This window comes from Aureobasidium namibiae (genome assembly GCF_000721765.1).
Source record: "Aureobasidium namibiae CBS 147.97 unplaced genomic scaffold scaffold_1, whole genome shotgun sequence".
Classification (NCBI taxonomy): Eukaryota; Fungi; Ascomycota; class Dothideomycetes; order Dothideales; family Saccotheciaceae; genus Aureobasidium; species Aureobasidium namibiae.
In genome coordinates this window covers 1,392,459-1,420,306 of record NW_013581208.1, presented here as the reverse complement: position 1 = coordinate 1,420,306, position 27,848 = coordinate 1,392,459, and the positions used below count along the sequence as shown (strand labels likewise).

General features: G+C 51.4%; 11 protein-coding genes across 11 annotated transcripts; 7 read left to right on the top strand and 4 right to left on the bottom strand.

Moving 5' to 3' along the window:
• Positions 1-709: 709 nt before the first annotated feature.
• M436DRAFT_35833 (uncharacterized protein) lies at positions 710-4,083 on the top strand (the record flags this gene model as incomplete). The annotated part of the gene is made up of 3 exons (XM_013576288.1): positions 710-800; positions 851-2,869; positions 2,918-4,083. The coding sequence occupies 3 exons, from the start codon at positions 710-712 to the stop codon at positions 4,081-4,083; spliced, it is 3,276 nt and encodes a 1,091-aa protein (XP_013431742.1).
• A 984-nt stretch (positions 4,084-5,067) lies between these two features.
• M436DRAFT_59815 (uncharacterized protein) lies at positions 5,068-5,930 on the bottom strand (the record flags this gene model as incomplete). Its single annotated transcript, XM_013576646.1, has 2 exons — positions 5,068-5,593; positions 5,701-5,930. The coding sequence occupies 2 exons, from the start codon at positions 5,928-5,930 to the stop codon at positions 5,068-5,070; spliced, it is 756 nt and encodes a 251-aa protein (XP_013432100.1).
• A 458-nt stretch (positions 5,931-6,388) lies between these two features.
• Positions 6,389-6,968, top strand: M436DRAFT_34903 (Thioesterase/thiol ester dehydrase-isomerase; the record flags this gene model as incomplete). Its single annotated transcript, XM_013576122.1, has 3 exons — positions 6,389-6,462; positions 6,522-6,572; positions 6,629-6,968. The coding sequence occupies 3 exons, from the start codon at positions 6,389-6,391 to the stop codon at positions 6,966-6,968; spliced, it is 465 nt and encodes a 154-aa protein (XP_013431576.1).
• A 354-nt stretch (positions 6,969-7,322) lies between these two features.
• On the bottom strand, positions 7,323-8,474 carry M436DRAFT_59813 (DnaJ-domain-containing protein; the record flags this gene model as incomplete). Its single annotated transcript, XM_013576645.1, has 1 exon — positions 7,323-8,474. One exon carries the CDS (start codon positions 8,472-8,474, stop codon positions 7,323-7,325), a length of 1,152 nt encoding a protein of 383 aa, XP_013432099.1.
• Positions 8,475-8,836: 362 nt separating this feature from the next.
• Positions 8,837-9,647, top strand: M436DRAFT_16374 (DCP2-domain-containing protein; the record flags this gene model as incomplete). The annotated part of the gene is made up of 2 exons (XM_013576049.1): positions 8,837-9,415; positions 9,468-9,647. Coding segments are annotated over 2 exons (759 nt in total), but the record flags the coding sequence as incomplete, so codon positions are not given.
• Positions 9,648-11,717: 2,070 nt separating this feature from the next.
• On the top strand, positions 11,718-12,908 carry M436DRAFT_34760 (Aminomethyltransferase folate-binding domain-containing protein; the record flags this gene model as incomplete). Its single annotated transcript, XM_013576105.1, has 1 exon — positions 11,718-12,908. The coding sequence occupies one exon, from the start codon at positions 11,718-11,720 to the stop codon at positions 12,906-12,908; it is 1,191 nt and encodes a 396-aa protein (XP_013431559.1).
• Positions 12,909-13,006: 98 nt separating this feature from the next.
• M436DRAFT_35673 (choline dehydrogenase) lies at positions 13,007-15,028 on the bottom strand (the record flags this gene model as incomplete). Its single annotated transcript, XM_013576261.1, has 4 exons — positions 13,007-13,450; positions 13,541-13,946; positions 14,022-14,640; positions 14,689-15,028. The coding sequence occupies 4 exons, from the start codon at positions 15,026-15,028 to the stop codon at positions 13,007-13,009; spliced, it is 1,809 nt and encodes a 602-aa protein (XP_013431715.1).
• A 1,162-nt stretch (positions 15,029-16,190) lies between these two features.
• Positions 16,191-18,179, top strand: M436DRAFT_77721 (uncharacterized protein; the record flags this gene model as incomplete). The annotated part of the gene is made up of 1 exon (XM_013576957.1): positions 16,191-18,179. The coding sequence occupies one exon, from the start codon at positions 16,191-16,193 to the stop codon at positions 18,177-18,179; it is 1,989 nt and encodes a 662-aa protein (XP_013432411.1).
• A 302-nt stretch (positions 18,180-18,481) lies between these two features.
• Positions 18,482-18,942, bottom strand: M436DRAFT_36167 (LSM-domain-containing protein; the record flags this gene model as incomplete). The annotated part of the gene is made up of 4 exons (XM_013576343.1): positions 18,482-18,519; positions 18,579-18,615; positions 18,669-18,758; positions 18,817-18,942. The coding sequence occupies 4 exons, from the start codon at positions 18,940-18,942 to the stop codon at positions 18,482-18,484; spliced, it is 291 nt and encodes a 96-aa protein (XP_013431797.1).
• Positions 18,943-19,699: 757 nt separating this feature from the next.
• M436DRAFT_15879 (uncharacterized protein) lies at positions 19,700-20,893 on the top strand (the record flags this gene model as incomplete). Its single annotated transcript, XM_013576047.1, has 1 exon — positions 19,700-20,893. A coding segment is annotated over one exon (1,194 nt), but the record flags the coding sequence as incomplete, so codon positions are not given.
• Positions 20,894-22,492: 1,599 nt separating this feature from the next.
• On the top strand, positions 22,493-26,738 carry M436DRAFT_36497 (phospholipid-translocating P-type ATPase; the record flags this gene model as incomplete). Its single annotated transcript, XM_013576410.1, has 2 exons — positions 22,493-22,775; positions 22,828-26,738. The coding sequence occupies 2 exons, from the start codon at positions 22,493-22,495 to the stop codon at positions 26,736-26,738; spliced, it is 4,194 nt and encodes a 1,397-aa protein (XP_013431864.1).
• Positions 26,739-27,848: the final 1,110 nt, after the last annotated feature.

Here is a 27,848-nt window from a genome sequence, read left to right as displayed (position 1 = left end):
ATAATCTGTAATCCTGTCATGCGCACACAAGAGTTGTCCATTCCAAGGCCCGACAGAATTTATTTTCTGCATGGAGTACATCGTTGAGAGATATCTGATCACTTCCCACGACGTCAGAAAGATTTTGTTCCAGAAGTTAGGCGGTCTTCTTCCATATGTCTGCGATAAGATTACCTAGTAAGTTATGCGCACGGGTAAGACGCATTGACCGCTTATGCGGGTGATGTGCTGGGCTTGTGCAGTAGTCAGCATCGCTCCTTCCGCATCTGCGAACCCAGGATACAATCAGTGACTCTTTCCACGTTCGGACATGAGTATATAAAGTCGTTCAAGTCCTCGATGATCGGTAGGGAGTGAGAAATAACGTCTTCGCATTCTTGAGCAAGTGACGTTGACGGCATACCTCTGAATTGCTATTTGGCTGCTCGGACCTCTTCTCAAACGCGCGCGTGTCACGCTCGTAAATCTGTCTCGTCTTCGATATCGCCAATCTTGCAACCAACCTCCCTTGTCTGAGATCATAGCGATCTTGTAATTGCGTCTTTGCTTCTTCGCGTCCGTTTCAATTCCTTCCTTCGACATTCCGACATTTGAACACGCTCATCGCTCCTTCTCGTCGTCTCGTCTCTCTCCCTAGCATGCTGTAACCCGCGAGACTCTCTGTCGACTTCCGTCACCCACAACCTTTCAATCTCGCCTCCTACACACCATGTCGTCTCCGGCATCCTTCGCTATGGACGTAGACGCGTCACAATCACCAGGAAATCCCTTCCTCGATATCCCGACGCGTCCTATGAGAGGTAATTCAATGGAGATCTGATGGTATTGACTCTCGCTGATAGTCTCGCAGTCAAGGTTCTGTACACGTTCGACAACGAGAACAAGACGAATTGCCTCGCTCGCTTTCCCGACATCCTTCACGTCCCCACGGTACCCATCGACGAAAACACACAGATTGGTGTCATCGAATTACGCACATGTATCCGCGCCATCGTTTCGGCCAGTCCGGAACTCGTGTCGCGTCTCACCCAAGGCGACTTCACCATCTATGCCTACGACTACTCCGAGTATGAGACGCCGCTGGTGGGCCAAGGAATGCTATCGTCCGTGCTTGCCGCCGCCTCGCCCACCCCTACTGCCCCTGCATACCAGTCCAAGACGATGATCACTGGTCGCGTCTGCAAGAACATCATGGGCCTTTTTTCGAATGGCGTCAAAGAGACGTTAGAAGTTAAACTGAGGCTGGTCCCGGTACCCAAGCCCGTCCAGAGTGACTTCCTCAAGAGCATGGAGATGTACCGAAACATCAACCCCGCCATGTCTGCAGGCTTCGACCCTAACGCCTGGTCCGCTTCCTTCTCACAGACTGGTCTGTCTCTCGGAGCTCCCTTTGAAGAAGGCATGACGCCTACACAGACAAGGCCAGACACAGCAGATCACGACATGATGTCTCTCCAACGTCCGCGACAAGGCTCTAATGCTAGCTTCAATGGCCAACAATCCTTCTCGGGCCCAACGCCGTCATACAGTGGACCTCCAAGTCGAGTCAATAGCCCCTCCATGAACCAATCCGGACCTCAGCCATACCCAACCGAGAACATACCCAGGCCCTCGTCAAGGATGTCCGTACAAAGTGACATGCACCACGAACGTCGAGGATCCATGGCTGGACAGGAGCAGTATCAAGAAGAGGGCCCAGCAAGAAAAAGAGTAAAGGTGACACAGGCTGACTGGCGTGGAAAGTCTGCCTTTGGTGGCTCATCGGATTCGTTGCGCGTCACGGCCAGTACTGCTGCATCTATTCGTGTACACAAGCCTGTTGCCATGCGCCCGGGTATGATGGGCAACTCGCTGGAACCGCCACCCAGAGTCCCGACGCCGGTCCCACAGATCAGCTTGTCTGGTTCTCGTCCTAACCCTGGAAGTATCCTTCGCCGTGAATCGTCCCTTGCCAGAGCACAGACCTACAACTCTCCATACGACCCAACCCCCAACTGTCTCGCCCCTGATTCGACCATGAGCTCACCCGAGGATGCTGTGATTGATCACAACGGCATCACTCCTACTGACTTCCCATCATCGCCACCTCTTCTTCCTGAGCCTTCTAGTCCAGGGCTACCATCATTCTCCAGGCCAGCTGATTCTGGATATATGAGCTCTGCGTTTGAGTGCCACGACGATGACGAAGACCGGTCAGTGTGTGACGAAGATATGCAGATCGCTGCACAATACAGGCCTAGGACACAGGCGCCTCCTTCAGGAGGAATTTCTTTTATCGAGCAAACTCCCGGACCTCCGGAGTTGTTGCCTACAAGAATGCAGATGTCACACACCGGTGTGATGGATGAGGCAGCCGCAGCTCAAGCAGAAATATCGCGCAAGAAGGCTCGCAATGCTGTATTGGCTCAAGCCTCGCGCAGAAACTCTGTCGCGTTGCCACCCAAACCACAGTCACAAGCAAACAAGCCAAGTATGGCTAGATCTGCGTCGATGATTGTCAGATCTGACGCAGCTTCGCCTGCTCCTACTGAAGCCAAAGCACCTCGCAGTGGTTCTGGAGCACAGAGGAAGAAGAACATTCAGGATAAACTTCAGAAGTCTATCGAGAATGGTGAGATGCCTCCTTTCTGCGGTCACTGTGGTGCTATCGAAACGCCAACCTGGCGTCATCTTTTTGTAAAGACGGTGCAGGGTTGTCCAGAAGACATGGATCCTGCAGAGACCGAAACCGTGACTATCGGTGTGGAGGTGCTCACCCGAGATCCTGACACCCAAAAATCTACCAAGTATCGTATCATCAAGTCGATGCGTAAGACGAAGGAATCACAAGATGCAACAGTGGGCTTTGACACTATGCAAGTGTGCAATCGTAAGTTGAGCGGTTCTACAGATTGTGATCACGCACTGACAGGACTAGCTTGCGGCCTCTGGTTCAACAAATTTAGAGTCATGAGACCTTCTGACAAATGGGTCAAGAAGCAAGCGATCAAGAGCAAGAAGCAACAGCGCAAGGCTATGCCACCCGCTGGTCCATCAGAACCACAGTCTGATTACTTCGTTGATCAGCCTTCAACATTGTACACTGATGCTGTTCAGCCTGAAGACGACAGTAACAGCCGATCTAGCGAAGAGCGAACTCGTGAGGAGACTATTCCACCCGTCAACCGCCCCAGAGCAAGCAGCGTTCAGCCTCAGCCCAAGCGTAGTGAGAGTGAAAAGCAGTGGACCGGTCCCGAGTTGGATGCTGCATTGCATCGCGCTATTCAGAGTAGTCCCGCTCGCTTTGTTGGCTCGCAAGAAAGTCCAATCGAAGTCGAGGCAGAAGAGACTCCCAAACCGACCCGTCGCTTGCTATTCCCGTCTCCACGTGAGAGAAATGGTCAGATGAAGACACTTGACGACCTGGCTCTCCCGGGTGCGAAGCCTCCATCCAGCACCATAATCGAGATGGCGTTTGTCGAGGAGCCCAACAAAGAGAACTGCCCACCCCAGGATCAAGAGGACGACGACCTTGCACATTTGTTCGAATGTTCGCCCAACGTGTTCAAGACGCCTCGCAAGACTCCCGAGCAGAACGCCACTTTCGAAGACACTCTTCTTAAGACACCTACGCCCTCGCGCTCTTCGCTTCGCACTGTAGCGCGCAACACACGCACTCCTAGCGGCAATCAAGGCTCGACATTCTTGCCCACCTTTAGCTCGGCTGAGGCTAAGAATCTCTTCCCGATAACTCCGTCAAGGTGGGCCAATTTGTCATCGCCGTCTAGAGGTCAGATGACACCTTTCACTCGCCAACTAACACAACTGCTGAGCGATGCCCACCATGAGGCGCCGTTCCTCAGCCCTGGTCGTCAGTTTGACTTCTCGGATGCCATGCCGACCTTCATGACGCCTGGAAGATCTCTCGACTTCAACTTCGACGACTTTGATATCTTGAATGTCGATGTTGGCGCCGCTGTGACTAGCAACCCTAGTGACACTGCCATTGCGGCAATTACAAACGCAACCACCGCCCTGCATGCGTCAACATCTGTGGACGTCCCTACCGAGCAGGCAAACACCACCACTACTACTACCACATGATGAGCTTATGACATTTTCTACTGTACGAACATTGGGACTGGAGGAGGAAAGGAATACATGGATGGCACGGTTAGGTATACCATAGGTACATCGGATTTGCAGTGTAACAATAGGAAGCATAAGGAGTATTGCTAGGTGCAGGAACACCACGCCAAGAATGGAGGGTAGTATAGAAGTATCGTAACAGAACACAATTCCGCGCAACTGCGCACGTTCATCCCTTGATCAGTATCTCTCTTTCCTCGTGGAGTGTGCCTTGTATCTTGCTTCTTTCTCCAAAGCGGCCGAGACTGGAATACTTGGTGAACTCTGGCCTACGACCAGGGTCGCCCCATATGCAAAGCGTTTCGACAATGATTAGAGCATAGCTCGGCAGCAACATGTCTTATGTATACTATCTTCGTACCTGCAGACTCTCAGATCTACCGAGCTCCCAGTGTAATGTTTTCACCGTGCTGTATGTCATGGTCGTTGGAATATTGTCAGAATTCACTCTTTTGCGTTGCTGTAGCAAAGCCTCACCCGAAGTCACTGTGCTCCCACTCAAGCATATTGTTAGCATTGGAAAGAATACCTAACTTGATCAGTCGAAGCTGAAGCACATTCGGTGTCGCATAGCCCGTACCGCATAGCCAATCTCCCCCTGATGCATGACCTCCGTGGCCTGCGTGTCGTGACCGAATCATCTCACCTTGATTCTTGTCCTAGGGCTACATGAGTAGGCTGTTTATATGTTCTGTGCAGAAAATGCTCCATCAAATGGGGTTGTGGTCTAGTGGTATGACATCTTCTTAGCATTGCTCCTCTGAGCATTACTGAGTGGAGAAGGTTCTGGGTTCGATTCCCAGCTACTCCATTTTTGCCTTTTTGTACAATTTATTTTTGCACGAGAGCAGACATGTAGTCTTTTGGTCTAGATTGGAGGATGCCCTGAACGTTTTTCTGTTTTGTCCGATTATGGGAATATACGAGCGGCAATAAGGGTTACACTCCTACTACCACCGTGCCTATCAGCCAGATACACAAGACCTTCCACCTCCCCACCTCGGTCCCTCTAATCGCAGCATTGAGGATCAATATCGTACCGCAAGTGCCCGCTTCGGTGGTAGGCAGATTCGGCCCGTGCGCATATAGAGTTGAGCAATACTGTTGTCCTCCACCTCCGCCTTGACCTTCTTGTCCCTGTTGTCCTGCACCCCCTCCCTGCCACTGCCCTTGACCCGATCCTTGACCCCACCCTTGATTCCCTTGACCATAGGATCCAGCATAGACAGTAGTGACTTCAGGTGCTGCCGCTACTGCATAGGGATGCGTTTGTGTCGTGTAAACCGTAGAAGTCTGAGTCGTAGGCTGTTGATTCCAAGTCGTGGAATGTTGTTGAGGTTGTGCTGCTGCTGCTGCTGCTGCTGCTGCTCCTCCAGCGACAACAGGGCTGCAAGTCTGACCCCAGGGACAGCAACCGATGGAGTTGTCGGAGGCGCGGGCGCAGTAGGTGGATGGATTGCAACAACTGGGTTTCCTCGATTTTAGCCACGAATATCCATGTATAGGTAGTTTGAAGGAGAAAGGAAAAGAAGCAGAGGAAAGGAAGGAGAGGGGGGATAGCGAAAAACGTACTAGCCGGGTTCGCTGATGGCGGTACACGCTATAGGCGCCCATGAGGGACATGTAGCGACTGCTGCGGCAGATAGGTCTTGAGGTTGAGAAGGTAAGCAATAAGCATTTGTCCAGGTGCCTTGATCTCTAGTGTCTAGGTCTTGAAGAGAAGGTTGTGATGCGGTCACTTCTAAAGCAACGCTAAGAAGTAGTGTCGCATACACAGATGCTGATGACAGTCTTGAGAACATTGTAGATGACTTTTCGATCTGATTGAGAGTAGATGTTGTAAAAGAGAAAATTTATACATTACAGCCAGCTTGGGGATGGAAAATGTGAGAAGCACAGAATGGAGGATGAGCGAGAGTGGGAAGTGTTTTGTACTTAGCCTTGACAAGGCGGGATGTTTGATGGATTGCAATGGACATGTCGCTGCATCTCGCCGACCACGATCCTGATGCAATGCGATGCAGCAGCCTTGCCCGGGTCATGCATGTTTGCATGCAACAAAACAAGGATGGGATCAAAGTCCGGTGAATCCCGTGGTTTAGCCGTGTGCCTCGGCTTGCATCTCGAGTGCATCGGTACCAACATATCAAGTCTGGTAGGATATGCAACTACCCTCAGACATCACCTTGTCAACAAGCCTCAAGAGCAGAGTTCTTACGCTAGCGAAAAAGAGCAGAAAAGAGTATCGATATACCAGACAATGGCGCAGATAGCGGAGTTGAAAACGCGACGTCTTCAAGATTACGGCTTCCATCTCGAGTACCGAACGAGATGGTAGGTTTATCGTGAGGTACTTTTGACGAAAGATGCATTCTGACGGCGCGTTCATACAGGAGCGACAACGACATGTACGACCACATGAACAACAGCGTGTATTACTTCCTGTACGTCTTTCTGCCTGCCAACAAGCAAAGGATACTCACAATCTGATGCGCCACAGCTTCGACAGCATCGTCAACACATACCTCATGACGCATTGCAAACTAGACCCACCGACATCGCCTCTGATCGGGCTGGTTGTACATTCGCACTGTGATTACCTAGCTCCTGTAGGATTTCCCGCTCTGATAGATCTCGGACTACGAGTCAAGAAGCTCGGGAAGAGCAGTGTTACTTACGAGATTGGCGTTTTTGAGAGGGGTGTCGAGGAAGTAAAAGCTGTGGGCGAATTTGTGCATGTGTTTGTGGATCGAGAGAGTAGGAGGCCGAGAGCAGAGGGCATGACTGCGACTATGAAGGAGCAGTTGGGGTCTCTGGCAGACAGCAAGGCCAAGCTATAATCGACTCTCAAGGGCATTGAGGAGTCAGATGATAGTCATGGCCTACGGCCCACTCTCCCGTCAACAGACACGCTGAGTCGAAGCCATGAAAATGCACAGTTCTTTCTGGATTCTAGCAAAGGACACAGAGAGCCGATAACGTCACACATCCCAATGGATGCTCCCGATCTATGAAAAAGACTGTGCATTTCTATAGCACGTAAGCAGTTCATGTTGGGAGTGGGGACATCACCTGTAGTAGTAACGTTGGGTATCATTAATTGTTTGCGCCTCTCGAGCGTCTTTGGCCCAGCTAATTAGCACCAGTCAATTGCAGAAAGTAATTCTGTCGAGTACGTACATCCACTGAGAGCATCAGTCCTCATCTTCAGCCTCTTGCTTGCGGATCTGTTCTTCTATTCGTCTCTTCTCGGCGTTTTTCAGTCTTATCATGGTGAGCTCCTCTAAACTGGGGCTCGAAACGGAAGGAGCAACGGGCGAATTCTTGGCACTGCTGAAAGACGCGAAGGAAGGAACCTTGCGCAGACCTCCTGCTTCCTTGAGTGGCGTTATGGGTGAATTCAGACCTGGTATCTCGTGCATGGGCCGTGATGCTGACTTCGGCATTTCTGTGCTTGGTGAGGTGGAGGTTGGTGTTGATGGGCGTTGGAGAAGTTCGGGCTCCTTGTTCGACGCCCAGTAAACCGAGTCCAGGGGTTTGAAATCGGGCTCTGACTGTCGCTTCTTGTTGAAGTCTGAAACAGCGGCATGGGCTCCCACCACCGACTCGTAGACGATGAGAGCAGTTGCGACAAGGCTCTTTGACGTGCTCTCCCCCAGACGTTTCTTCTTCTCCTTGAGCATTGCCACATCTTGAATCTTGCCAAAAGCGGTGAATATGGTCGTAAGACGTTCCTTGTCGATGGCTGCTCCGTCGCCTTCTTTTGGCCATACGACCTTGATGGAGCGATCGATATCGGCGACACCAGTAGCGCCTTGGGTAGGTTGTGTCTGTGGGGATTGGTATCCGTTCCTTTCGCGATCAAGGCGCTCCTCCTCTTCAAGTCGCTCGCGGTTCAGTTGGGCCTGCCTTTCGAGTCGTCGGCGTTTACCATCGGCAGCCAGACGCTGGATTTCGCGTTGTAATTTGTCGCCTTCTTCGTCTTCTTGGTGCTTCCTCTTCAGGCTGGCGTTCTCACGGTTTTCTAGATCCTCCTTCATCTGGCGGCGCCTGCCTTCAAATGCCTGATGTCGCTCCTCCTTCTCTTGTTTGGCGCGGCGGGCATTGTCGTAGATAGCCTTGTATTCAGGACTTGATAGTACATCGTTGGCGATTTGTAGAAGATGGAACTTCTCGACTATATCCGGTTTGTCGGCGTTCTTGTCGGGATGGTATTTGAGGGCGGTGCGGCGGTAGGCGCGGCGGATGTCTGATTCGCTCGAGTTTTCGAATGTGATGCCTAGCAGATCATAGTAGTCGACGGCAGTAGACTTTGCAGCCTCGATCAAGTCGTCGTCGCCAGGCATGTTGATGTGATGTATGCGGATGTATGTGTGATAGTGCAGAAGAAAGACAGCATTCTTTGGCAGATCAGTAAAGTTGTGCACAGGCCAAGCGTCGGGGAGCTCGCAGTGACGCACATCGCGACATTCACAGCCACCAAGACACAGACACGTCGACAGCCTCAGACTCAGCCTCAGCGACCCTTCCTATACCCTGGACAATATTCTTCAACACTCTCACTACTCCCGCTCTGTAGCCGCGGGCCTCTCTCGATCGGATCGAGGTTTGCTCACTCCCTGTACCGCACAGGAACCCACGCCTTTACTCGGCCACCTCCATCACCCGGACATGCTGCAAGACACCGGCCAAGATGCAATCAGAGAAAATGCAGCTAGTAGACTGGCTGGATGACTTGTGTGTCCGCTTCATTATCAACCTGCCTCAGGAAGAGCTCGAAAGCGTTGCGCGCATCTGCTTCCAGGTCGAGGAGGCCCAGTGGTTCTATGAGGATTTCATCCGTCCCACTGACCCCTCCCTTCCCTCACTCAACCTGAGGGACTTTTGTCTTCGCATCTTCCAACACTGTCCGCTGCTCTCCACCTTCTCCGACTCCCAACACACGGCCGCCTACCAAGAGTTCCTCGCCTACAAGACCCGCGTGCCCGTCAGAGGTGCCATCCTACTCAACCATGACATGGACCAGGTAGTCCTCGTCAAGGGCTGGAAGAAGAGTGCCACATGGAGTTTTCCTCGCGGAAAGATCAACAAAGACGAGCCAGATCTCGACTGTGCCATTCGTGAAGTCTGGGAAGAGACGGGCTACGACATTGCTGCTGCTGGTTTGGCCAACGACGACCAGAAATATATTGACGTGACCATGCGAGAACAGCATTTACGAATGTTTGTCTTCCGTGGTGTCCCTCTCGACACCTACTTCGAACCAAAGACTCGCAAGGAGATCAGCGTCCGTCTCAACCTTGTGTCCTGATAACATTCAAACATGCTGACGCTTGTAGAAAATCGCTTGGTACCGCTTGACTGATCTGCCGTCATACACCCACAAGAAGCATAACAATCGCGTCATCTCCCATCAGCACGATGGCAACGCTGACCAGGGCACTGTAAGCGCCAATAAGTTATATATGGTTGCTCCCTTCTTGCCTCCGTTGAAGAAGTGGATTAATCAGCAGAAAAAACGCGACGCTGCTCGTCAAGCTCAGGTCGAGCCTGTTGTCGAAGAACCTTTGGCTGTCTCTTCCGATTCGCCTGCTGCAGAAGTCCCTGCTGCAAATGCCGCCTTTGAGCTCAAACGTTTGTTGAGTGTCAACGTGCCAGGTCAGGACTCGCCCCAGACAGCTGGTGGCGAAGGACACCAGGCGAATGCACTGCTTGCTATGCTGCGTGGAAATGTCTCTGCTGGTGGGCTGGCTCCTCCAACAGAGACCGATCTACCACCAGCAACCCCATTAGACCAGGTCACACATACTCCTCCAGAACCTGGGACACCGCACTATCAGCATCACCAGCCCTCGCCTGCCGTCAGACAGCAACCTCCTCCAGGCTTCCCCTTCCCCTCACCTGCTCATCAGCGCAATGTGTCCCTCCACCCACCAGGCTTCTTCGGTCAAAATGCTCACGAGAACCTACAACGCATCGTACCAGACATGTCACACATGTCACAGCAGCCTCCACATGCTGCCCGCCATATCCATCCTCAGGGCCCGCATCCGTCTATGCAACAGCAGCTGTTCCCTGGTGGTCATCCTGCGCCTATTGCTCATGGGCCAGTCGCTCCATCAGCCTCCCAATTGCCTGCCCCAAGGCTCAACAACCATGCTATGAACTTGCTGAGTGCTTTCAAAGCACCGTCACAGTCACCTATCGGTCACAGTGCCATGCCATTTGGCAACAGCGCCATGGGTTTCCCTAGTCCTAACCAGAGTTTTATGCAGGCCCAGCAGCAACAGCCTTCGGGAGACGTACAGCAACCACGTAGACGATCCGTGCACCAGAATGCCCTACTGGGTCTGTTCACATCTCCTGACCCTCCAAGAGCGACTCCGGTCTCCCAGCCTCCTCAAACAAACATTCCATTCCAAGCTGCACAGTCTCCTGCTTCAAACGCACCGACTCCAACGTTACCAACACCTCAGCAAAGGAATGCAAGTCTGGCGATGCTGACGAGGACCTTACCCAAGGCTAAACCAACTCCTTCGCCTGTAAACGCCAATGTTGATATGTTCCCGGCTAAGCATCTCGTACAAGAAGTTCAAGCGGCGCAAAACAGAGCTGCACCAGAGGCTGCGAGTAAGACGTTCGCACCTGATGCTCCACGCGCTCCAGTATCTATCCTCCCAAGGCCCGGGTCTGCGGCTACTAGAGGTTCACCTGCACCTCCGCCTTCCGAGTCGGTCCAAACTCCACACAAACTACGACGAGGCAACAAGAGCGACTCACCAGCCAGCTTCACCATTCTGCAGCGACCTTCGCCCCGAGCTGATCATAATGGATCGCCCGAGATGTCTCAGATCAGACAGCCGCCGCCTCCCAAGCAGTCTACACCAAAACAAGCAGCATTGAAGAAGTCTGTTACAAAGCAAGCACAAGAAGCACCTAAGCAGTTCCAGCCACAGATTCTGCAGAGGCCAAAGGCGGACCAATCTATTCCGGGTGTGGAACAGCCTTTGGCAAATGCTGGTGAGCAACGCAACGCGCTCCTCGCCTTGTTCGCAAAGCAAACCCTTGGTCCTCCTCAAGGTGAAAGCAGATCTGGATCAGCCATGTCAAACAACTCAGGAGCGCCTCTTCCGACAGACCCATCACTCTTCCGATCACGATTGACCAGCACTTCTTCGGCGTTGAGCAATGGTGGAGACAATGATGGACTCAGATCGCCATCTACTCCGGTGGAAGCTAAAGGATTTCTACTCGACTATCTTAATGGCGTGGTGAAGAGTGAGAAGAACAAGGGTCCTAAGAGGGGTCCTGTTTGATCATGGAAATGCACAAGACTCATAGGACACAATTTATCATAAGACAATCATTCCAAGAAGCATTCTCTACCTGCCAGCTTTTGTGCCATCTATCAGAATCGTGTGTGTTCAGCCATCACGTTCAACTAGCCGCGGGGTCAAGTGTGACAAACTTTGGCATACAGCGGGCCAAAAAAGTTGGATGATGTCAGCGAGACTCATCTTCAATCGTCTTGAAGCTCCCACACATCTCTCCACCACTCTTGCAACACAACAAAGTCATTTACGCCAACCATGGCCGTCGCAACCCCCAGACAACCATTCGTCTGTCTACGCCGCCTCCCCAAAACCAACCGCTGCACGTACTCGACCACAACAGCAACACGAACACCACCACCACCACCACCACCCACGCCTCCACCCTCGGGCGCCGCAAAACTATCCACTCGCCGCCTAATCTCCCTCCACGGACCCGACGCTCCGAAATTTCTGCAGGGCATCTTGACCAACAATGTCAATGCCACCTCCTACTCGCCCTTTTTCGCTGCTTTCCTGACCGCGCAAGGGAAAGTGCTGCACGATGTATTTGTGTATCCGACTTTAGGTTCTACCTTTCACACTGAGAGCAACAAAAGCGAGGATCAAGGATACCTGGTTGAAGTTGATGCGGAGCAAGTGACAACACTGCTCAGGCATCTAAAACGACATAAACTACGTTCGAAATTCGCACTGAGAGTGTTGGAAGAGGGCGAATTGGACATCTGGGCTGCATGGCGCGAAGGCCAAAAGTGGACCTCCCATCCCTCGCCCACCGGCTCAAACATCGATGCCGAGGGCAACATCACCGCCGTAGACACACGCGCAACAGGAATGGGACAACGGATTCTGTTACCGTCTACAAAATCCCTGGAAGCACATGCTGCAATGCAAGGATTGCAAGAGTCTGGACTGGAAGCCTATACCATACGACGGTATATACGCGGTGTACCCGAAGGCCAAGCCGAAATCCCTCGCGATGATGTGCTGCCCATGAATGCAAATTTCGACATCATGGGCGGTATAGATTTCAAAAAGGGATGTTATGTCGGTCAAGAACTTACGATTCGGACTCATCATACCGGTGTCGTGAGGAGACGTGTTTTGCCTGTGTCTCTCTACCCTGCTATCTCTGCGCCACCAGAGAAAATTGCTTATGATACAGAGGCAGGGGTGGTTTCGCCAGCAGCTGGGACGGAAATCAAGATACAGGGAAAGAGAGGTAAACCTGGCAGATGGATCAGTGGAGTGGGAAATGTGGGGTTGGCCATGTGTAGATTGGAATTGATGACGGATTTGCAGGTCACGGGTGAGCCCAGTACGTTCAGTGCCGAGGATAGATTTGTTGTTGGTGGTGGTGAAGAGGAAGGTCTGGGAGTCAAGGCTTTCGTGCCCGATTGGATGAGAAGTAAGATCCGGGCGCCCAAGTTGCAGAGGAGAGTTGAGTAGAAGAGCAAGCTCTACAAACATGAACAATACCAAAATCAAGCGATGTCAACTATGAAAAATTGCATCTTCGACCTCCAACTGATCTCCCCGTACCCTGCTCACTTGCAGTCCCTCAGTATATCCTCTGCAGCCTTTTCAGCCAACGCATATATCAAACTAGTCGGATTCCCATTGACCTCCACAGGCACCACACTAGCATCCACAACCCTGAGTCCCTTTGTCCCATACACTCTAAACTCCTCATCCACCACACCACCCCACTCCCTCTTTCTCATTCCCGCTGAACCCACTGCGTGCCACACCGGTGCCAGGATAGCTTGGAACACTGCGGTTGTTTGGGGCAGAGAGGCGTTTGCAGGGAGGAGAGAGTAGCCAGGAGATAACTCGATGGTGTTGGGGCTGAGGGTGGCGGCAACGAGGGGGGAAGCCAGGACACGGCGGAGGAGGGAAAAGAGACGTTGTTGGACTAGGAGGTCCCAGGGGAGTTGGAGGAAGTTGGGGTTGATGAGGGGCTTGGAGGGATCGGAGGGATCGGAGGATGACTGTCGCACACAACATCAGTATTTTTCCTTCATCGCAAAATTGCCTGGAAGGGAAAGCAAAAGGGGAGAAGAAAAAAAGAGTAGACTTACATGGACGTTTCCTGTTGATAGAGGTAGAGTGACCCAACAATTACCCCCAAAGATGCCAAATGTCAATGCTCCAATCGCAACTTTCTTGTCGAAAAACAAACTTGCTCTGGTTAGAAGAATTTGCTCTTGTGCTTGCACAGAGATGGCCCCATTACTTGCTTCCGAGAGCGTGCGAGCATAAGCAGGGATATCGGCATAGAGTTGAGCAGCTACGGTATCCAGGTCGGAGCCGAACAGTTCGGCGGCTGTTACGGAAGCGGAAAGGGGTTTGGCGTTGTAGGAGGCAACGAAGGAGGTCGGTGTGAAGTTTGCATTGTAGACTGCGTTGACGAGCCATTGGTCTTGGAGGTGTGCTCCTACGCCTGGGAGAGGGACTTTGGGGGCTATAGAGAGGTTGCGGAGGATACTGTGCAGTCAAGTATAGTCAGTGACCTGTTTTGAGCTCGTGTCAAAGGACGTGACGATAAGAGAGAATACTCACGATGGGTTTCCAATGCCGCTTCGCTCGAGCAGACCAGGGGTTCTGTATGTACCGGCTGAAAGGATGACTTCTTGCTTGGAGCGAAGAAGTTGTTTCCTTCCAGAAGGCAAGATCACATTGACTCCCTTGGCCACAACTGCACTTTTGGGTCCGTGATGACTCTTTCCGCTATCCAAGTTGATATCCAGAGCAGTAGTGTTAGTGAAAGCATGTAAATTCGGTCGACCAATGACAGGCAAATAGTAGGATCTAGCCGAGTCCTGTCTGATTTGCAGCACAGTATCTTTCTCGATAGGAAACAAGCCAAGTCCAGTGTTGTTGCCGGAATTTGGATCCGCGTTCCATGAGAAGCCTAGAGATTGCCAGGTTGTGTTCAAGGCCTGTCCAAACACTCCTGGGGCTAGATCGTTCCCCCAGCCGAGTTTGACAGGACCAATGAAGCCGTGTACACTGGATTCGTAGGAGGCTTCGGCGATGGCGCGTGGGCGTGGATCGGTAGGGAGCTGGAAGTGCTCGCTCTTCTTGAAGTAAGGCAGTAGACTATCCCATGAAAATCCAGTGTTTCCCAATACCGACCAAGAGTCGATCTCGTCAGCGGTTGGACGGAGGTATACCATACCTAAACCAAAGTCAAAAAATACTCGACAATGGGCTAGCAATATCATACCGTTGATAGTACTTGTGCCTCCAACGTCTCTACCGGCGTGATAAGTCAATACCGAATTGTTGGCGTACGCCTGTGGGATAGTCGTGTAATTCCAGTCAAGCTCAGTTCCCCAAGCAAGCCCAGCAGGGCTGGGAATAAGAACTCGAGAGTCATTGAAGACAGTAGGACCGGCCTCGATCAACGCAACCGAGACGGACGGGCTTGCTGACAAGCGATTGGCAAGCACACAACCGGCCGTTCCACCACCCACGATAATGTAATCGTACTCGAAAGCGTTTAATGGAGTTGCATGAGCTGCGACGGTGAGAACAGACAGGTGTAGGAACCGAGAAAAGGTCATGGTGGACGATAAGAGATGGCTCGATCAGATGTTCAAAACAGCAGACTGCTCAGAACATATACCTATGTATGCATGGTTGTCTGCAGACCGAAGTGCAGGGATGCGATCCTTCTCTGCAGATGTGTAGTGCGAACCGGTGTGATGCCCAATCATGGTAGAATGTGCTCACCAAGGCTGCATGTTCTAACTTACAAGTAACAAGCACACCATCAGACATTCTTATCGATATCATACATCAAATTTTTAGCGAAGGGACTACATTCCACCTGCATCCTGCCCTGCAGCTGGAGCTCCATGCAGCAGTTCTCGGTTTCGTGTAACCCAGTAGCCACAGTCATGAAAGACCGAGTTGAGGGATTTCTGCCATGAACCGAGACTCCGAGAAATATGGTCGGTTAGAAGGGTTGTGATAGCTGTGCAGATGGTGTCGAATAGTGCAGGAGGCTGTACGGTAGATCGCTCGGTTGCGAATGTGTGATGAGGGGTCATCGCAAGGATCATGAACCAGCCGCCTTTCAAACCCCCGGAACAAAACACGGTCTTCCAGATCGAACAGTCTATAGATATGTCGATAGTTGAAGCATCTGTGATAGCACGACAGCTTGGGAAACACATATGTGGGTTCAACGATGCCCAACGTTGAGCTTCAAGGCAGTGTATTAGCAGTACTTAGAGCCCATGCTGCTCAGCCATTCCATATCGCAGACAGACCGCCAATAAACAAATAGGCCACAACTATTGTCAAGGTTCGAACATCAGAAGAATTGGTGTGGTTGAGTCAAGAAGCAGTTGATTCAGAAAACCCGCGCCAAGCTGGGACCGAGGGACGACGGCGTGCACTTCCTTGGGACCGCGTGGCCAAACAATAATTAATGTGCCTGGACCGGACACCTCAAACGTAGATGTAGAAACATTGAGTCCCAGTGGAGGCTCCTCATCGCTGTCCATTGCTAAAACAACCTGTTCCACTTTCATTCTTGGTTTCGTCTGCCTACAGCACGCGAAGGAATCGCGTCTAGTCAAGCGCCTGTCAGGCAACCTGCGAGGCTGCATCTCTGATTCAGTGGCACCGAACAGGGGCTTCAAGAGCATTTTCCATCCTCTGGACAACCAAACAGGACATTCTTTCACACTCAGATTATTGTCACATCATTCTAACACGATGGGGGAGCAAGAGGGTAATACCAGCATAGCGGCACGTATTGCCGCTCTCAAGTTGGATCATGTAGGTCGCCAAGCAGGCCTTCCAACGACAGCAAAGAAGAGACCAGATCTTCCATCGAGACAACAGACAACCAACGTACCTCCCATTGGAGTACACGTATCTGCGGCCGATGCAGGTCACGATATTGGAAACCAACCATTGGCAGGTGAGATTAATGGGGTGGATCAGCGTACGCCTCCAACAATACCAAATCGACCAGCCAGAAATGCTGCTCCCAAGTTGCCACCAAGACAGCCATCTGGACCATCACCACAGTTGCCACCTAGAAGACCTTCGGAAACGCCTTCGAATACCTCTGCGAGACCAGATATCAATCGGAAGCAATCAAGCGAATCTGTTTTGTCAAGCAGATCCTCTGTCTCTACAGCATCTGCCCGGACTGGTATGAGCTCAGCGACGAGCAACTCTGGGTCACTCTTTACGATCCGCGCACCTTCTTTCGATGCCTCAACTTTGCCCCCCTTGCCTCCTAAGCGGGCGCCTAGCCTTCCAGAACGTGGTCCTGTTTTGCAGCAGAGCAAGTCTTCGCCGAATGTGTTGCCTGCCGTACAGGAGCCCGCCAGACCGCAGTTGCCCTCTAGACCAGCGCTACCTTCGAGGAACCCGTCTTCCTCGCCGAGCGTAACAAATCAAGGAAGCATCAAGACTGCAGCTGCTAAGAAATCTGCGTTGACGATGGGGTTCAATTCTGCTTCCAAAACACCTGCTATTCCAACTGCACGACCTGAATCTACACCGCCGCCAGTTCCTGCTTCGTCTAGACCGGATCTTTCAAAGTTGCTGGCATCGAAACCAAACAGTGCTGCCAGCGGAACCACAAACGGCGTAACAGCATCAGCAGCACCAGCCGTAACAGGCCAAGCATCGTGTCTAAAGTGTCGAGACTTTTCAGCAGTCGATGCACACGCCGCACGCTTCCCACGACAGTCGATCCCATCGCAAGATTTAGGCTGGCTTGCTCAATCACTCACATCTCCCTTCCCATTATTGACCGATAAAGCTCGGGCAATCTTTGTGTGGCTGCATCACAATATCGACTACAACACTCACGCACTCTATACCAATACCGTCAAAGGATCAACTCCGGCATCTACATTGGCCACTGGTCTTGCAGTTTGTGAGGGATATGCTGGTCTGTTCACTGCACTTGCCTCGAAAGCTGGAATGGAAAGTATGGTTGTTGGTGGTCATGGCAAAGGCCTTGGTTTTCAGCCTGTGACCCCCGGAGCCCCGTTACCTGCCGAAGACGCATCTGGCCATGCCTGGAATGTGGTCAAGATTGACAATGGCCATTGGAAATTGATCGATCCTTGCTGGGGCGCGGGTCATGCTACTGGATGGGGCAGCCCTTACCAGCGAGAGTTCCATCCTGTACATTTTGTCGGCAGTAATGAGGAGTTTGGCCGCAGCCATTTCCCAAGCGACAAGAACCGGTTCTACAGGAGCGATGGCAGACACACAATTACATGGGCAGAGTATCTGCTGGGTGACACGAATGGCCAACCCCAGGTACAGACATTTGGAAACATGACGACGGATGAAGGCATTGACGATCACTCGGTCTCGCCTAGAATCAAGCAAATCTCAGTCAGTGATCCACAGCCCTACGTGCGCTTCCAGTTCAACAAAGTGTGCCAGCACTGGGACAACGAGCGAAACGGAAAGGGCAAGCACTACCTGTACCTGATCTTTTTGCCTGAATGCAATGGCAGGCCAGCGCGTGAGGTTCCTTTGCAGACCAATGGGTATTTCTGGTGGGTCGACATACAACCTAGCGAGCTCGGAGCACCTGGTCAGGAAGTCAAGCTCGGAACAGTGACGAATTGGAGAGGTCGTGATGGCAGAGGAATGGTTGCGAGCGACTACCACAAGACGGGCGGGTTTTCAGGAGCATATGCGTTTGGTGCCGTATGGCAGCTTGTTTGATCAGCACTTGTTTCGATAGATACCCCAAAATTCATTTCAGTTTCTGTCTTTCTGTCTTTCGGCACGAATATACGTGGTGAGGCGTGTGATGAAGTTTGCAAAGAAACCAGAATGTGTGTTTTATTGGATACGATCGTAGTTGTATGTCAACTGTTGGTTGCGTGTGAGACGTGATGTCCAGCTTGTAGATTCAGTACTGAAGAAGAATCATCGCTCGTCCATCGCTCATTCTCATGTCGAGTCTCATCGTGGAGATTGTCGTGTTGTTCCTCGTCGTTACGTGGGTGATTGGCTTAGAATGACTATTGTGTTTGGGGCGAGATCAAAACTACCGAGTCTCCTGTGGATGTTGTGTGAGTTGGATTGAACCTGTCGCGAAGGGCGCGTGGGGCTTGATACCTCTAACGAAAAGCATTTCTGACTGCTTCTTGAGTGTCTGGTACGAGCGTTAGCAAGCAGGTACGAACAGCGAGATGTGGTGTATCCTACCCTCACGCTCTCAGACTCGTCATCATCGTCAATAACGTAGATGGTCTCTTCGACTTCTCCGAGAACCAGGTTGCAATGGCTGTCGTATGCCTGTCCAGATGTGTCAATACACGGATATGCGCACAAGCAGAAGGGACGATGCGCATACGTGAAGTCTGCCCTGCAATTCGCGGTCACCACGCAGCTTGACAAAGACAATCTCGTTGAGTGAAAGGCGCACAAGATCCAGTGGCTCGTTCACCGGGTTGGCGGTGCTGTCTTCAACATCGGCCATTTGCGCATCAAGGTTGTGTTGTTTTTGGTGCTTTGGATCGGACTGGCTTCTGACGACAGTCAGGTCGCGAAGCTGCTGCTCAGGTTCCGCTGGTCTTGGCACAAAGTTCCGCCGCCGCCCTTGCGTGAGATCCACCGGGGAAGGTTCGACCCGCACTGCTAGCTCCACAATGGCGCGAAACGGGCGAGCAGCGAGGGCATCGCTCGCCAGCCTGCTCTCTTCTTTCGAGCCCGCTCGTTTGTCCTTTGCTCCTTCCTCTCACATATTCACAAAGCACTGCCTTCCTTTCCGTGCTGAAAACAAGACGCTGTCGACACCATGTGAAAGCCACAACTCTGGACAGTCTTGTAGCTCCACAAGTCTCAAGTATATTATCCGAAGATCTCATTCTCGAGATGCCTCTGCTGTTTCAAGCGGAGTGTCGTTCCAACTCGAAAACCAAGATTTTGTTCACAAGCCCAAGATTGTCGACGACTTTCATGAGGACATTCAGAGCTCACTGTCACGCAAAGACTATCGTGGTTTAATCAACGTGTTTCGTTCTGCAGGTGACAGCAATCTCGACTTTATCCGGAGCCTCCCAGAGAACACATTCACTGAGATCTTGGCTCAGTTGCAGCCAAAGAATGACCTGGCTAAAGCGATCGTGCCATACTCTCGACTCAGCCATGCCATGGTACAGCAGTTGCACTCGCCCACTGCCTACGACTTGATCAGAGACCATCTCTTAGACGCCGTTCAAATTCTCGACCGTCGCAAAAGATCTGGCAAAACTCTGAGTGTTCGTGATTACAGCATCATCCTTAGCTTCGCTCGCTGGACAGGCCTCAGAGATGTCGCAGATACATTCTGGAAGTCGATGCAAAATGATGGTATCGTGCCGGATCTCACCTGCTACAACAACTATCTGGGTGCTATTGTCTCGAACCTCCGCCACGATCCTAATGTCAGACATGCCCGACGGATGACTACCTTCAGAACCGAAACGCGAGCTAAGCCGAATCCTCGCACAAGATATGCAGCGTATCGTTTTGGTACTGGGGGTATCAAAGAAGACGTAATGGAGCTTCATCGAGAGATGCTGAAGGTCGATATTGTGCCCAACGAGGAGACCTTTCGTCTTCTCATCCTGGGTGTCGGTCGAGAAGGAGACCTCGATGCTGTCAAGAAGCTCTTGAGGCAAGTATGGGGGATCGCCGTTGACGCTATCGTAAATGGCGTGAAAGAGACGAATGCAGGACATGAGCTTGCTATCTCGCCGACGTCTCCTCTCTACCCAACTTCGTTCTTGGTCTATGCCGTCGCACACGTTTTCGGTATCAACAACGCGCTCCCAACAGCTCTGCGACTCGTGGACCATATATCGCAGACCTACAAGGTTGAAGTCTTCGACTATGTGTGGCATGAGTTGCTTGAATGGACATTCGTACTGTCTGCACCTCGTCAATTGTCTAGAGGAGAGCAAGCCGTCTTACCGAAAGACAGCGTACAGAAGCTGTGGGAGGTCATGCGGAACGAACCGTACAACGTACGCCCCACAATGGACATGTACAACAAGCTGATCAAGAGCCTTTTCTATCAACAGAGAACTCAAGACGTGTGGCACTATATGTGTGAAGCATTGCCGCTGTACAAGGCGATGCGCACAGAGACTCGCACACTGAACAAGGCATTGCACAGAGTGCTCAAACTTTCTCAGCCAGTCGGAACGCTACAACAAAAGTACAATCGCAGCAGGCTCAACGAGAAGTGGGCGCGTCTGTTGCTCAGGCGCTGGGTGCGTCTTCTGCTGGCGAGCATGCGCTCATGGCGTAGAGTCGATAAAGATCTTGCCTGGAGCACTAGACTGATACCTAACATCGTTCTCGAGTGGAAGGAGTTCATGCCCAGCAATGTGTGGTACGACATTGCGGCAGGCAGGGTGAGCATAAAGTTTCGAAGGAACGAGGAAAAGGAAGTCTATCAGGGAAATATCATGAACGCGATGGATACGAACGACAGGATTGCAAGCAAGCACAAGCACCAGTCAACACAAGATGGTAATCGCTACGTGCTGACACGCAGGCAGCAGAGAGCGGCTCCTGCGCGTGAGAGTGTAGCTGTGGACGAACAGAGTGAGGTTGAAGAAATTTTAGCAGATGAACAAGATTTCAAGACTGATCTGGAGTGAAACTAGGCAGAGAGGATCGGGTTTCTAACGACAGTATGATTATGCATGACATGGAGAAATTCAGCTAGGAGTTCAGAGAAACAGCATGGTTAGCCAGACATAGCTATACGATATATGATTAATGAGTTGGAAGACGGAGAGTTATGGTCACTTAAGATATAGAGTCGTGACAACTGCTCTGGATCAGGTGGTCTGGTACAACCTTGATGTGGGGTGGTGTCTTGGATGTGGTGGCTGTGAAGCGAAGGTGGGTCCGAGGGTCGAGGGTGGTCGAGGCTCGCAGACGCTCCTTCTGTTGCTGCACTCCATGCGACAATGGACATGGAGCCTGCCTAGAACAAGATATACACGCATATAGGTGTCCTGGAGATAGAGATTCTCGAGGGCTACGTTATGAGCCACAGACGGCTGGACAAAAAGGCGAGGGCAAGTGGTGGGAAAGTCAGAGTCTAAAAGAGGATGGTGGTGCGCGGCAGTGACGTGTGATGGATAGAACGGCCACACTCTTCGAGACGCTCATTGTTTCCCAAGTCGTTCAATGTTGGCGCCGCGCCGCGACAATCAATTGCTCTGTCTTCCTTCTTCCTACCCAGAGGAATATGTACTCATGACTTGCTATGAAGGAGCACACCTAACGACCATCTCGCCTAATTTCTACACTCGACCGATATGCCGGACCATGACGATCACTTCGACAGTGTTCGAAGGAGACACTCTGCTCACCACGATCGAGACGACATCGACATAATCCACGCTCGCCACGATGCACTTCCAAACGATCGCCCACAATCCAGCCCTTCGACATCTGGCACCGACATTCCTACCCATGCCCGCGAGTCCAGTGAGCGACCATCTCGAGTGAGCTTCTCGTTGCAAGAGCAGAGGACTTCGCCGCGTGGGAAGAAGAGGAAGAGCGATGAGGACACAAGGCCAGATCTCTCCGTGGACACCAATGCTGCTGCTGCGCATTCGCCCGTCTCCTCGCTATCGGCTATACCGTCTTCGTCGAGCAATTCTCGTCCCAACATGTCGCCCATGTCACCTCAAGCACGAGCACGAGGCTATTCGCTCCGCAGCTCGCTGTTTCAGCGCAACATGCATGATCGCTCTGCCAATCTTCCCGTCACGGCTTCCTCTATAATCGAGTTGGATTCAATAAGCCCATCCGCTCATACTCCAACCACTCCTCGCTCGGGAAAGAAGAGTATGGATACTGTAGTTGAAGTCGCTCAGATGCATGACGACGACCACGACCTGGAAGAACAAGACCCTAAGCGTGCGTCTTTTGTTCGGCGCCAGGGTGTTCAGGGCATAGGAGCCTTGCCACACTATCAGTCGTGGATACAACAGCATACTTCTCGCAATCACACCTGGCGATCCATGAAGGCTGGATATCACAAGGCTCGGAAGTTCGTCCTGCGCATTCAGGAAATGCCGCCGACAAAAGACGGTAGACACATCGACCTGGACGCTTCTCGAAAGGCTACTCTACTTGATGAACGGACTGGCAAGGTCTATATTACAAACTACATCCGTTCCAGCCGATACACTGCTTGGAACTTTGTGCCTCGCCAGTTGTTTGCACAGTTCTCTAAGCTCGCTAATTTCTATTTCCTTTGTGTTTCTATTTTACAAATGATACCCGGTCTTAGTACCACTGGAAGTAAGTAACTATTCAAAACCCTGTACTGTTGCGGTCTATAACCTCATCACAGCGTACACCACGATTATTCCCTTATTGTTTTTCGTTGCCCTTTCTATGGGCAAGGAAGGCTACGACGATCTGCGTCGTTATCGCTTGGACAAAGCAGAGAACAACCGCGAAGCCTCTGTCCTCCACGCATATCGCTCAACAACTACGTCTGACTCTCAAGTCGAAGAGGGTAATGCCAATACCGACGGTCCAACTCACTGGGCACAGACGAAGTGGCAAAATCTCCAGGTTGGCGACATCATCAAACTCGAAAGAGATGAATCTATCCCTGCGGATCTGGTTCTGCTGAGTTCGAAAGGCGCCAATGGTATCGCATACATTGAAACAATGGCCTTGGACGGAGAAACCAACCTCAAGAGCAAGCAGGCTCCAACAAATCTGGCCAAGCATTGTGATATGCCAGAAAAGATTGCTACTTGCAACGCACATTTCGTCGTTGAAGATCCCAACATCGATCTATACAACTTCGAAGGCAAAGTAACCTTGAAAGGCGAGACAGCACCCTTGAGCAACAACGAGATCATCTACCGAGGCAGTGTCCTGAGGAACACCCCTGAGGCTTATGGTATGGTCATTTACAGCGGTGAGGAGTGCAAGATCCGCATGAACTCCAACAAGAATCCTCGTATCAAGGCTCCTGCTCTGCAGGCAATCGTCAACAAGGTCGTGATTGTCATTGTTATCTTTGTCATTCTCTTGGCAATCTTCAACACTGTGGCATATCAAGTCTGGAGGAGCGGAACCGAGGCCGACTCATGGTATCTTATCAACGCGAGGGTCGCTTTCTTCCCAGTGTTGACCAGCTTTATCATCATGTTTAATACCATGATTCCCCTCTCGCTCTATGTATCCATGGAGATTGTTAAAGTTTGGCAGATGCTTCTACTCAACGACATCGACATGTATGATGAAGCAACGAACACACCTTTCGAGGCGCGGACATCTACCATCAATGAAGAACTGGGCCAGGTCAGCTACGTATTTTCTGATAAAACTGGAACTTTGACGGACAATATGATGAAGTTTCGCAAACTCAGTGTTGCCGGTACGGCCTGGCTGCACGATGTCGATCTACAGGACAAGCAAGACGACTCTGAGATGCTCATCCACAAGAAGAGAAATCACAAGAGCAAGGGCAAAAAGCCGATCCGCAAGTCGACCACCTCCATCATGACAACCACGCCCAAGTTTGATGGCGGAGACGACCAGATTGAGTTTAGCGAACCTGGTCGTAAGTCGACTTCACAATGGACTTCTTCTGCAAGACCCGGCAAGGCTCAGCCCGAGCTTAGTACCAAGACGATGATTCGTTACATACAACGAAAGCCATTCACACTTTTCGCGAAGAAAGCTCGTATGCTTCTGCTGTCTATGGCGTTGTGTCATACTTGCCTGCCCGAGACACAAGACGATGGCGAGATTGACTTCCAAGCATCTTCGCCTGACGAGTTGGCTCTAGTCAGAGCAGCACAAGAGCTTGGATACCTGGCCATGAACCGTGAATCTGCGCTCCTGACCATCAAGACCTATCCCAATGGCATCAATCGAGAGCCTGTTCTCGAACAGTACGAGGTCTTGGACGTCATCGAATTCTCCAGCCAGCGCAAGCGTATGTCTGTCACTGTTCGATTCCCCGATGGACGTGTTTGTGTCATTTGTAAGGGAGCCGATACCATTGTTATGCAACGTCTTAAATTGGCATCTCTGGCCAACCAAAAGATGGTAGAGATCGAAAAGCGAACTAGTATGCGCAAGAGCTTGGAAGCACAGGAAGCTATTCGTCGCAGGAGCGAACAGCATGAACGTTCAAGCATTACGAGACCGAGCTTTTCAATGTCAATCGGCCGACCTAGCATCGGTGGTATACCACGCACCAGCATAGGCACTGCCAAGTTGCAGCCCATCCGTGACGAGCTTGACGTCTGGCTGAGGGAACGCGAGAGTGAGGTTAATGTGTCGAATGACGAGGAGACTAGTGTGCATTATTACTCTCCACGACCTTCAACGCACGTGCACAGCCGACAATCGCTTGCTCTCTCTGAAGCTCGCAGCTCGTTGCAATACGACGACATCGATCAGGACGAGCTTGTTGAAGAATCGCTTGTCACGGACGAAGCTACTGTTCTTGAGCGCTGCTTCCAACACATCAACGATTTTGCTACAGAGGGACTTCGCACACTGCTGTATGGATACAGGTTTCTCGATGAGCCAGAGTACCTGGGATGGAAAAAGGTGTACCACAACGCCACAACGAGTCTTGTAAATCGTCAAGAGATGATCGAGGACGCAGGCGAGATTATTGAGAGAGATCTTGATCTTGGTGGTGCTACTGCCATTGAAGACAAACTTCAAAAGGGTGTACCGGAAGCCATTGACAAGCTCAGACGTGCCAATATCAAGATGTGGATGTTGACTGGAGACAAGAGGGAGACGGCCATCAACATTGGGCACTCTTGTCGTCTAATCAAGGACTACTCGGCTGTCACAATCCTGGATCATGAAACCGGACAGGTCGAGCAGCGTATTGCCGCCACTATACTCGACATCAACAATAGTAAGGTGGCGCATTCAGTTGTAGTCATCGATGGCCAGACATTAGCTCTGATCGAGGATGACGAGTACCTGCGTACGCTCTTCTACGAGCTTGCAGTTCTTGCAGATTCTGTCATCTGTTGTCGTGCCTCTCCCAGTCAAAAAGCAGGACTCGTGTCAGCCGTGCGAAGAAGAGTCAAGAACAGTATCACATTGGCCATAGGAGACGGTGCGAATGATATTGCCATGATTCAAGAAGCACACGTCGGCATCGGTATCACCGGAAAAGAAGGCCTACAAGCAGCTCGCACTTCGGATTATTCTATTGCTCAATTCCGCTTCCTCGTCAAGCTGCTTTTGGTTCACGGACGCTGGAACTATATTCGCATCTGCAAATACACTGTTGGCACTTTCTGGAAAGAGTTCTTGTTCTATTTGACACAGGCGCTGTTCCAGCGTTGGGCCGGCTATACTGGCACTTCGCTGTACGAGTCTTGGTCACTTAGTATGTTCAATACCTTATTCACCAGTCTTCCGGTCATCTTCCTGGGCGTTTTCGAAAAAGATCTCTTACCTCAGACATTGATAGCAGTGCCTGAACTGTACACCAAAGGCCAACGCAATGGAGGGTTCAACTTCAAAATCTTCCTAGCATGGATCTTTATGGCGTCGAGTGAGGCGGTGATGGTCTTTTTCCTTATGCTTGGACTCTACGCTCAGGCTACCTTTACCAAAGATCAAGGACTATATGCGATAGGATCGCTGACATTCACCGCATGCATTATTCTCATCTCGATGAAATTGCAAGTCATTGAGATTCACAACAAATCTATCACAGCCGTGATTGCCTGTGTGCTTTCCATCGGCGGCTGGTTCCTATGGATGATCATCCTCGCTTCCATTTACAACGACAATGTTACCTACAATGTCCGCGACAGCTTCTTCGTCCGCTTCGGTGATAATCTGCTCTGGTGGCTGACACTTTTGCTCATCATCGTCGCGACCATGTGGTTCGAATTTGGCATCCACAGCTTCAAATCAGCGTACTTTGCTACTGATGTCGATTTGTTCCAACTCTACGAGCGCGATTTGAGTATCCGTAAGAGATTTGAAGAAGCCGCTGCGATGGAGTTGCAGGCTGGCTGGAGACGTGGAGACAAAAAGTCGAGCGTTGAGTTGGAGCGTGAGGAGCAGGCACAGGCGATGAGGGAGAATGAAATTGTGGACTTGTTGACTAGACCAAGGGTAATGGAGGAAGGAAGCTTGGGTAAGGGAGATGTGAGGTTGGCGGAACAGAGGGTGATTGGTGGGGATGAGGTGACAAGATCTTCGTCCGATGTTCACGAGATGTTGTCGAAGAGATTTGGATCTGTGCAGTGAGGGTGGATGGGGTGTAGATAAGAAGTGATGATGATCATCTATGGTTCTTGCATATCGTCATATCTATCTATAGCATTTTGTTCCTTGCTCTGGCAACGGAGATTCAACGATTTATTCTTTATTATCTGCAAGCAAGATAAGATATGGAAATCAGGTGTTGTACAAAGCTACATTTGTTGCGGGAATAGCAATGCATGAACGTTGATCGCTGCTGCTTCAAGTCATGGGCTGGGAGAAAATGGTTCGTTCGAGTCGGGTTGGCGTACACAAAAAGAAACATCGCTTGCAGCACCTTTCTCACCTTTATTGCTCGCGTGATTGGCACAGCAGGGCCGTGCTCGGCATGTTCGGCATGCAATCGCAGATGGGCGACCTCGATGCCAAGCTCGAGCGCGCTGTTGTACATGTGCACCTCATCGAGTTGCATGAAAACTGGGGGAGAGGATGGAACGAGGGGAGGGGAGGGGAAAAGTGACGGTGTAAGCATGGAAAGCAGGCAGGCAGGCAGGCAGACGTTTCTGGGTTGGGCGTCATGTCGTTGTTTGGCTGGGAGACGGTTGAAAGGCGGACAACAGCCGCTGACTCTGGGTGGTTCATGTCTTTGAAAGCTGGATTTCTAATAAGGATGGCTTGGGTTGAGACAGCAGACAGACAGGCTGCTGGGCGCGGACAAGTAGGGCAGGATTAGGAGATCAGCATTTCCGTGAGTTCTTGCCTAGCCGGACGCCGCATGTGGCAAAGGAAGGCAGCAAATAAGCTCACGCACTGGTCATGCTTTGCAATGGCAAGTGCGTGGAAAAGGCACTTTTGACACGCAACGGAGACGACAAGAAAGCAGAGATGACGAAAAGCCGGTGGTGATGGCATGTAGCGCAGCACAGCAACAGGGAGATTGTAGGCGGAGAAGGGACGAAATTGGGAGACTCGAGACTCCCTTGTCCGCAAATTAAGATGGGTGCAGGACGCGGCTTGGCCCTGGCCGCTGCCGAGCGTCACCTCTGTCTCGCTCTCGCTGGTCGCTCGCTGCTGGCTGCCACTCTTTCAACGGGTACGGCTCTCGACTCCTATCGAGTTTTCCCTCCCCTTCCACTCCCATCTCCATCATCCGTC